Raw genomic sequence first — 10,801 nt, 5'->3', positions numbered from 1 at the left:
CTTGCTTTGATCTTGCCTTCCTCCCTCCCTCTCTCCCTTTCTTCCATCCTTCCTTCCTTCTTCCCTCCCTTCCTTCCTTCCTTCCTTCTTCCTTCCTTCCTTCACACGCCTCCAGACACTGAAGGAGGGGACAGAGAACATGAACGAAGGACAGAATATAGACAGGATGGAGTAAAAGGGGTGAACAAAGACAGGTGAGGGACAGAGAGAGAACAAGGACACGTGAAGAGTGAGAAGTGTGGCAGGGAGGAGCCAGGAGAGAGAAAAAAAAAATCGAACACGAGATAGAAGAGTGAGAAGCGAGGAAAGCAGAGGAGCATGAGACAAAGAATGTAGGAACGGGATAAGAAGATAGGGAAGGACATGAAAGAGGAATAAAAGGGATAGAAGGCAAACAGGAAGGAAGAGAAGGGAGAAAGGAGGGATGGTAAAAAGTTGGAGATAAGAAAGAGAAGAATAAGTGGAAAAAAGGTGAGATCACGACTGACAGAAGATAAACAGGAAGGAAGTGAAGGGGGAGAGAAGACGAGAAGGTGAAGAGATAAGAAAAACAAGAGAAAGCGAGCAAGAATACGGCTAATAAAAGACAAACAGGAAGAGAAAAGGGAGAGGGGACGGAAAGTGAGGAATGAAAGTAAGAAAGATATGAACAAGAGAAAGGGTGAAAACATGAATGATACAAAATGAATATGAAGGAAGAGAAAATGGGAAGAAGAGGAGGTGAAGAGTAAGAGGTAAGAAAGAGAGGAAGAAAAGTGAAAAGACAAAACCGCAAATACCCAGACTGAGCAGCAAAAATGATGCAGCCACACATTCTCGTGACGGAGGCTGGGGACGAAGCACCCACAGACAACGCAGGCGCCAACAACAACACGAGCAGCCATGCTAAGAGCGGGGGTGGTGGTGCAGGGGGTGTGTTGGGGGTGGGAGGCCTGAGTGTACCTACGTGGGAGGCTGGTCGACGTCCCTCCTTCCTTCCTAACGACACGCAGATGAACCTGAGGCCAAAAGTTCGCCGGCTGTCCACCTACGACCTTAGCATCAATGACACCATTAACACAGACACCTTCGAATCTAAGGTGAGTCTCAGGCAAGACACGTGTACTTATAAGGTCTTAGTCGCAGGAGCATGTGGGAATGTCCAAAAAGTGATTATCCTCACAAAATGGACTGGGTTTGGTTTAGTTAGGTTAGGTCAGGTTAAATTTGAGTAGGATAGAATATGTTAGGTTAGGGCAGGTTTAGTTTGGTTAGGCTTGGTTAGGTTAAGCTGAGTTAGGTTAAGTTTTAAAATGAGTTTGGTCAGGTTAGGTTAGGTTTGGTTAGGTCTGTTTAATTTAGGTTAGGTTAAGTTAGAGCAAGTTTAGTTTGGTTATGTTTCATCCAGTAAAGTTATTTAGGATGTGGGAATTTGGTCGGGTAGTTATTGTTACTACTATCTTATTTGTACGCATGGTTGCACATATGCGGTACAGATTGTGCATACAAGTAAGATATATGCAGTATATATTGTACATACAAATAAGATAATAGTAATATTAGAGTTTTCAGCAGGTAAGTCTGATAGCGCAAGTCTGAATCCGACTGTAACCTGAGTATCTATTGGTGAAGTTCAGTGCTAGGTTTGAATAAGTGAGGTTCATAGAGCACATTTCCTGATATATATTTTGTGTGTGTGTGTGTGTGTGTGTGTGTGTGTGTGCAGTTGCAGCAAGTTCTGATCTGCACCTATTTCTAGAACTGCATGGCTCAGAAATGTTCTTAAACATCATCAAATGTTGTAGTAATCATTAAAAAAAAAACCCTGCTACCTTGCCTAGCCATTTTTGTTTTTTTAGTGTTGTTCTGTTAACATCATGACTCGTTTGGCGCATAATAATGATGATGATGATGATGATGATTACTTCTTCCTCACTGTATATCACATTTCGTTTTCTTCATTTTTTGCCTATTTCATCCTATTTTGTCATCAAATTTAGCCATTTCTTTCGTGAATCATACAGTTGAGGGTAATTACATTTTAATCTTTAAAATATCGGTACGTAATAATCAAGTTAGCCTTTCTTTATACAAAAAGTAGGATCACAAGCCTGAAATCTCTCTTCATTAATCTGGAATCCCCAAATGTAAAGGGATTTTTTGACCGCAGATGCACACGCTGAACCTACATGAACGAAAAGAGTACCCCTTCCCCCCCATGACTTACCTTAACCTCTCAACAGGATCTCTCTCTCTCTCTTGTAACTACCAGACACTTTTATGCAGAATGAGACTTTTGAACTAAATGGGTTAAACACTGCATTCCTTAACTATCAAACCAACCCCTCACCCTGATACCTACCCTCCCACCTCCCCCAATAACACCTCCCTCACTTCACACCCCGACTTACATTTTTCTCCCCTGCACTATCCAATCCTCTCACCCTCCCTCTGCCCTTTCCCCTTCAGCCTCCCCATGCCCCCTCCCCTAGCCTTCTCCCCCCCACTGTCCTCTCCTTCTCCCAGTCCCACCTCTTCCCTTGACTTATCACCCCCTCCCTCCAGATTTATCTCTCAATACTCCTTTCACCTTTCGTGCTTTCCTTCTGTGCCATATTGTGTGTAACAAAATATGCTCCCAATCGTTCACCCAGACCACGAAACACAACCGTTCAATTTGTAACAGGTTTTTGCTTTGGCACGACCTGACCTGACCTAATTTGGCAGAGTGGAGGCAATACTGAGGTGGACCTTGAAGACCCCGAACCACCACCATGCCTGAATGCAGTAACGCAGTGGGTGGCGGGAGACGTCCAGTACATCACAGACTTCCTCGATCGCTGGCCACTGCTCTCCTTCGCGTTTCCTTTCAAGTTGGTCAACGCAGTGCTTAGGACTCTGGGTGCGCCCATACTCGCCAACAACCCATTCAGCGGAGTGTTGGTGCTGACTGCGCTGGTGCTGGAAGAGCCGCTAGTGCTGGCGTGGGCTGTGTGCGCTGTGTGCGTATGTCTAGTGATGGCCCTGCTCCTGCGGCAGCCTCAGCATATTGTGATCAGCGGCCAGGTTACTCAGCACGGCCTCCTCCTGGGTCTGCTGGTGGGGCACTACTTCACAAGTCACCCCCACACGCCCCTCGCACCGCCGGCTGTCACGCTCACACTCTCCGCTGCACTCAGGTAAGTACAAACACACACACACACACACACACACACACACACACACACACACACACACACACAATCAGCACCTCTTCCCACACTTATAGTCAGGATCCCCTCCTGACACATACTCAGCACCCGTGCCAGTACACACATACTCTCAAAAAGCAAAAACCAGAACCTCACCTGCCTTTCCATTCCCAACAGTGTTCTGGTGGGCAACGCAATATCAACGTGGCTCTCGCAGACGAACCTCCCCGGGTTGACTGTGGCGTACTCGCTGGTGGGTTCGGTGCTGTGCGCGGGGCTCGGCTACCATGACTTTGCGTCAGAGGTACCACTGTCACCACTCCTTAACACCACCATCGCACGGGAAATACAGTGGTCCATGGTGCGTGCACAGGCTGCTGGTAGAAATGAATAATTGGGTGACAGAGTGAGAATTAACATTTCCCTCAACATTGCAGTTAAGCTGTTCACTTAGTCGGTCCACAACACCTCCGTCACACAGGAGCCGCAGTGGTCTATTGTTAGTGCACAAGAAGTACTGTAAAGGAACAAATATAGACAGAGAAGTAATCATTATGTAGGAACTGGGTGATGGAGTGGGAACTAATTTTAACAGAGGAGCTGAGTGATAGTGAAAACTAATCATTGTAGAGGAACTGGGTGATAGTAAAAGTTAATCATTATAGATGAATCACCATAGAGGAGCTAGGAGATACAGTGAGAAATAATCATTACCGCATAGGAGTTGCAGTGGTCCATGGCCAAAATTCAGCCTGGAGCACCACAGAGGGGTAGGATGACGGAGCAGACACTAGTAATTATCTCAGGTTATCAGGACGTCACCTCAGAGGCAGCATTCTCACCCTTGCCTAACCCCATCGCACAGGAACACCCTTGCCTTACCCCATCGCACAGGAGCTGCACCGGTTCATGGTTGGTTCATTGGTAGTAGGGTCGAGAAGCAGGATGATAGAAAGCAAGCTAATCATTACAGGGAAACAGCCGGCCGCTACAGCACAAAATTACAGGGTGAAAGACTGAAAGTAAGTAGATATCTCCTTAGCCATTGAAACACCACCATCCCATAGAAGCTACAGCGGTCCATGGTAAATGCTCAGAGAGAAGTAAAGAAAATAAGATATTAAACTAAAAGCTAATCAAGACAAGAACATGGTGGCAGACTGAAAACTAATCATTCCCTCAGCATTATAGATTAACAGAGTAAATGAGTGAATCCTAACAATTTCGTCAGCTGAAGCACAAAAATTGCACAGAACCTGCAGTGGCCCTTGGCTAGTGCACAGGTTGTAATGGAACGAAACAGCGATGGACTGAAGACTCGAAATTACCCTATTTCTCCACTGATACTGTTCATCTAGCCACACACCACCGGTTATATGAATGCTCATGATTAAGACAGTTGACTGAAGTTTTCAGCCCATTGCAATGTGAACACGAAAATCCGTCCATCATGGTCAGGCGTCAACGAAACGAACACCGAATCATTCAGTCAGTAAACGATAAAAACTTTTATGACGATGCTTTGCTGTAAAGCTTTGGCTAAATATTATCCTGCCGGGTCTGTAGCTTAACGAAATAGAATCTTTCTGTCTACTGAAAATTTTCTCTTTCGATCACTCCCAAACATGAGCCGCTGCAAAAGTCTGGAGTTTGCGTCATAAAAATAATTACGCTCCTTACACAGGCCGTCAGACTCATATAAACGTCTCTGTTCCCTTCTTACTGTCTACGGCCCCGTCAGCAGCAACTGAATGGGTGTTCAGTTTCTCGTTGCCTCTCCACTGGCTACACATTCTGCAAGTACCGACCACCTCCACACCCAGCTCTATAGTGATCGAGTCATGATGCATGTACCCAGTAGCCTGTGTGAGAGACGGACACACACACACACACACACACACACACACACACACACACACACACACACACACACACACACACACACACACACACACACACACACACACACACACACACACACACACACACACACACACACACACACACACACACACACACACACACACACACACACACACACACACACACACACACACACACACACACACACACACACACACACACACACACACACACACACACACACACACACACACACACACACACACACACACACACACACACACACACACACACACACACACACACACACACACACACACACACACACACACACACACACACACACACACACACACACACACACACACACACACACACACACACACACACACACACACACACACACACACACACACACACACACACACACACACACACACACACACACACACACACACACACACACACACACACACACACACACACACACACACACACACACACACACACACACACACACACACACACACACACACACACACACACACACACACACACACACACACACACACACACACACACACACACACACACACACACACACACACACACACACACACACACACACACACACACACACACACACACACACACACACACACACACACACACACACACACACACACACACACACACACACACACACACACACACACACACACACACACACACACACACACACACACACACACACACACACACACACACACACACACACACACACACACACACACACACACACACACACACACACACACACACACACACACACACACACACACACACACACACACACACACACACACACACACACACACACACACACACACACACACACACACACACACACACACACACACACACACACACACACACACACACACACACACACACACACACACACACACACACACACACACACACACACACACACACACACACACACACACACACACACACACACACACACACACACACACACACACACACACACACACACACACACACACACACACACACACACACACACACACACACTTTCTCACCTTTGCGAAGGTGGTTTTCTTTATGTAAGAATGATACCTCATGGGTATCGGATACAGCCTCAAAATTTATCATAACTTCTGTTTCATTATTTGTAACAGAAGCATTAATTTTTGCTAGCCTGTTGTAAATTTCGATGAAAATGTGAAGGAGTGGAAGACAGCAGGGGACGTTAAATCGGCTTAGTTGAGGGAGAGTCGGGGGAGGTCACGAAGGGGGTCAACGACCACTGGGCCATGTCTTATAAATCACGTTTGTCCCTTTTTCTTACTGTCCGCATCCTCCTTTCAGTGGATAGGAAGTTGAGGGGCGTTTCGACAACCAAACAGGTTCACTACCAAATCATAATGTCAGTCTTGACAGGCAACCCCCTCAGCATCTAATACCGGTATGGTGTTAAAACTGTGTTAAAACAAACATATTAGTTAGTAACAAAAGTACACTGTAGTATTTAGTGTTTCCCTTCTTTCCTCACATTATCTATAGTGATAGATATTGTTAGTTTCGGGTTCTTTTATTATTGTAATTATGGTATGAACGTCATATGTGCACCCACATCACGAACATCTATCTGTCTATTGCCAGACCCCTTAATCTCGTAAGGGGTGGCCACAAACAAATCGCCTCCATGTCATCCGGTCCCCCACCATTTCAATGCCCTGCTCCCAGTTCACCCCCCCCCCCTCTCTCATGCACATATCTTTCCATTCCATCCCTCCATCTCATCCTTGGCCCCTCCCCTCCCTCTCCTTCCCTCCACCTCAGAACTATTCTTTCACTGTACTTGCACTATCTTGCACTGGCGCATACACATACTGTACACAATCGCCCACATTTGTTGTCTTACTTTCAATCTTACCCACACAGTCCATAAGCCAACTGATCCATACTCTCTTATATTTTCCTTCCATCTCTTGCACACAACATTACATACTCATTCTTTTGCCCTCATATTCTCACCTGCGCATGTACCCCATCCATAATTCCACTCTCTCACACTCTCACGTCTCCATTTAGTCTCAGTTATTCCACACAAGTCCACTTTTTCACCCTCAAGCACCTGGACAATCTCTCTTTCACCTCATCATTCTCACCCTTTACGTTCCATGTCGCATTCCATATCACGTCCTTTGTTCGGTCCTTAGTCGTCATCTGTTGGTCACTCCTGATCCGAGTCTTCTTGTTTGTATTTTTAGTTGGCTGTTTTCCGAGGAGGGGCAGTAACCCTCTGCCAACCCATCTGTTGTCACGCAGGGAACACGTGTTGGTTTGTTATAAGGTTACCATCCAGCGTTGTAAATGATTTCCCTGTTTACAGGAAATCATTTGGCTTGCCACTCACCGTGGAGCTACTCTAAAACAGAGTACCGCCACACTAAGATGGTGGATGATGGGAGCCCCCACTTACCACATCACGAACATAAGCTAACGAATCTCGCCAGAACGCTAAACAGATTATGAAGATAGAAAAATTATAGACAGCCATTATGATCTACAACATTCCACTATGTAAAATGCGAAACTGAAATTGATGGTGACTAACTTGATGGAGGTGGGTAATGCATAAAGCAGGGTGTACTGTATTGCAGAGGGCAGTACCTGAAAGCAGCAGCATTCTTCTCGATTTCATATGTAGCCTCTAGAGATTTCTGAGATTTTCTGTAGTTTGTGTATTAACTGGTATTTGCATGTTGCAGGCAGTGCAGGGTGTGGTGCGAGGTGCTGGCCAGGTGTTCGGGTGCTCCGGTCTGGCCTCCTCAGGGTTGGTGTTTGCAGCCATGTTGGTGTTCTCACCCATCGTGTTCTGCCAGGCGGTGGTGGGGGCGCTCACAGGCACACTCTGTGGTCAGTCGGTCTGCTGTGACTCACACCGTTGGTCAAATAATAATGCATTAAGAAGTGTTCACACCAACTCAACAATACTGGTACTGTACATTCGATGCAGCGATGTCAACATTTTGAATAACAACTGTCAAAACGCTAACTCACCCAAAAAGTTTAAAGAGAAAAATTTTATTCCCACCAAAAATCCTTCCTTGTAGATGATGACCCAGTGTCTGGGAATAAAAGATATGGTCAAAGCATCAACCACGGTAGTAATAATGTAAAGAGTGGCTTAGGAAAAACAAAAACAAAAAACAAAAAAACAAAAAGATTCTCTATCATAACCCTCAAAGGACGAGAGAAATCGGTACTATTTTATTCTTGGTACAGCGTAACGGCTTTGTTCTGCTTAGGAGGGGCCTCTCATCATTTATAGGTTAATGATGGTTGTTCAGTCGACAGGTACAAATCTACCTTTTCTTTTACTTCCAGGTGTACTCATAGACCAGCCACTTTGCTCCGACCTGTGATCTGATCTATAAGGTCGCCGCAGCTACAAGTTCTAACTTCTTTTCTATGCTTTAATGACCTTTGTGAAATCAGTAGTCACAAATCTAACCTTCCTTTTACTTCCAGGTACACTGATGGACGAGCCACCCTACGCAGCCCTTTACTCAGGTCAATACGGTCGCCACAGCCTGCTCACCTCCCTCTCACTGGGCGGGTTCTTCTTCGTGCTCAACTTCTACTCCTCTCTGGCTGGGGTGTGCGGGGCCATCTTATCATCCTTTATTTACCACGCCATGACCAAGGTGTGTGCACAGGTTTCTTCTAAACGGAATAAACTCTTCTCAATCGGTAAGAATTTACGGGGAAAAATATCGCTGTCATCGAGTTTTCGCTGTATTTCTTTCTTTGTCCGTGCGTTTTAACCATATCACATGTACACATGTTTATTATAACTTATTTTCTGTATTAATTATATTCACTGGGCACTCAGTGCATAATTCTGTTTAAATGCTTTCACTTCATATATCAAGCATTTATAAGAGAACTCCCTGGCCTGAACTTTGACCTTGACCAATGACTTTGACCACTGATCGGTTTGCACCTAATTTGAATCAGCTCATCCTAGAAGTAAACATAATATGCGTGGCACTTTTGGTTAAAATCTAGTCAAGCATTCATGAAACATTCAACTGACATGGGTATTTACACAGATACATGCTGTACACAGAAATGGACTTGATGGCAAAAGTTTGTTCTTCGGCGTCGCTAATAACGATGTTAACGATAGCTATCACAATAAATGCGGTAGCATACTAGTACCAACTTTCATCGGTAGACCTCATTTCCATATACAGTTTTTCTGAAAACAGATACAGAACCTTGTTACACTACTATGTGCACTCGAGGAAAGTTCCGTAATACACCCGCTCACCACTTCGAAACAGTAAATGTGAGACAAGTGGCAGCAAAGCTATACAGCATTCATCTGTCTGGCGACTGTGTGAGAAGGATGGGGATGGAAGGGGGAGGAGTTGGAATCATCAGCTCCCCCATCCTTCCTCCTCCCATAACCTCTTCCCTCCCACAGTGTTACCAGACATTTGAGTGTCTGGCTACTGGTTCACTAGTGGCTGTCTCACGCTTAATGATTCGAACTGGCAGGCAGTTCTGTAAGATGGAACTTTCCTCGAGTCCACCTCACTCCTCAAAAGTGATAGAGATGTTTCTTATCTTTCTCCTTTGTTAAGTGGACCCCTGACCGCCGACCAACAAACATAGAATCCTTATGATCCCAAAGACAAGAGAATGACCTTGCTTTTTCTATCATTCAGTAATCAGCCTGTCTGTTTCACGTAGTCTGAGCTCAGACCATTGTAAATTTACCACCTTACCAATTTCCGACTTCTTCATCCTCTTCCCTACCATGTTTGCTCCTGGTGTCGCTTTTCGATGTAAACAATGATTTATCAACATCACAGTTTACAACGCTGGGTGGTAACAATATAACCAACACATACGCGTTCTCTACGTGTCAAGAAGTCGGTTGGCGGAGAGTTAGTGTCCCTCCCCGTAAAAAACTAACGCAAAGACAAAGGACCACCCCTTATTATGGGATTATGGTGCCTGGCTATGGATAGATAGATAGACAGTTTTCAGTATTTCATCACAGTGCATGAAACACATTTGTTTAAGCTTTCATAATTACTTTAACAACATACGTGCTATTCTGTAAAATATATATATTTATTTTATCAATTTGTATACCTAGTTTGATAGAAGGGAATCCGAACAACCTTGCCGAAGTTTTCCTCAGCGGAACTCGCAATCCTCGCGAAATTACTTTTGTTTCTTCGGCAGATCTGATTTGAAACACTAGTGTAATAGCCCCTTAACACTAACGATTATAACAACAGTTGCCCTGATGACAACGCTAATGCATCCCTACATACCCTCCAGAGTGCGTTGCCAGTGCTGACAACGCCCCACGTGGTAACTACGCTGGTGCTGCTTCATGCTCGGCTCCGCGGCGGAATGCTCAAGCGGGTCGACCTCATCTACCTCAGCTTCCCAGAGATGCACAGGAGGCTCTTCAGGCCGGGCAACGCGGTGGAGGACTGTGCACTCTCTTGACTGATTCCTTGGCATTTTGATTTTCTCCCCACCGTTCTCACACAGTACCGTACTTCCTAATTCCCTCCCTGTCATACCGATCCCTACTGCTTCATGCCATTCATTGATGTTTTCCTTCCCTCTCTTCGCTACCTTTCTGACATTCCTTCATTTCTTAATCTCCCCCCTGTCACTCCCTCATCCCCCCGTTTACTCCCCCA

The 10,801-nt window shown here is 45.4% G+C and overlaps 1 protein-coding gene across 1 annotated transcript; it reads left to right on the top strand.

The window, feature by feature from the left end:
- The first annotated feature begins 797 nt into the window (after positions 1 to 797).
- LOC145398970 (urea transporter 2-like) lies at positions 798 to 10,601 on the top strand. Its single transcript, XM_080271702.1, has 6 exons — positions 798 to 1,079; positions 2,707 to 3,158; positions 3,348 to 3,535; positions 7,839 to 7,982; positions 8,598 to 8,773; positions 10,428 to 10,601. Exons 1-6 carry the CDS (start codon positions 798 to 800, stop codon positions 10,599 to 10,601), a joined length of 1,416 nt encoding a protein of 471 aa, XP_080127828.1.
- Positions 10,602 to 10,801: the final 200 nt, after the last annotated feature.

The sequence above is a fragment of the Coenobita brevimanus genome, chromosome 47 (genome assembly GCF_032717465.1).
Source record: "Coenobita brevimanus isolate Jiangsu-jjx chromosome 47, ASM3271746v2, whole genome shotgun sequence".
In the NCBI taxonomy this organism is placed as follows: domain Eukaryota; kingdom Metazoa; phylum Arthropoda; class Malacostraca; order Decapoda; family Coenobitidae; genus Coenobita; species Coenobita brevimanus.
This window is presented reverse-complemented; position numbering and strand designations above follow the sequence as displayed.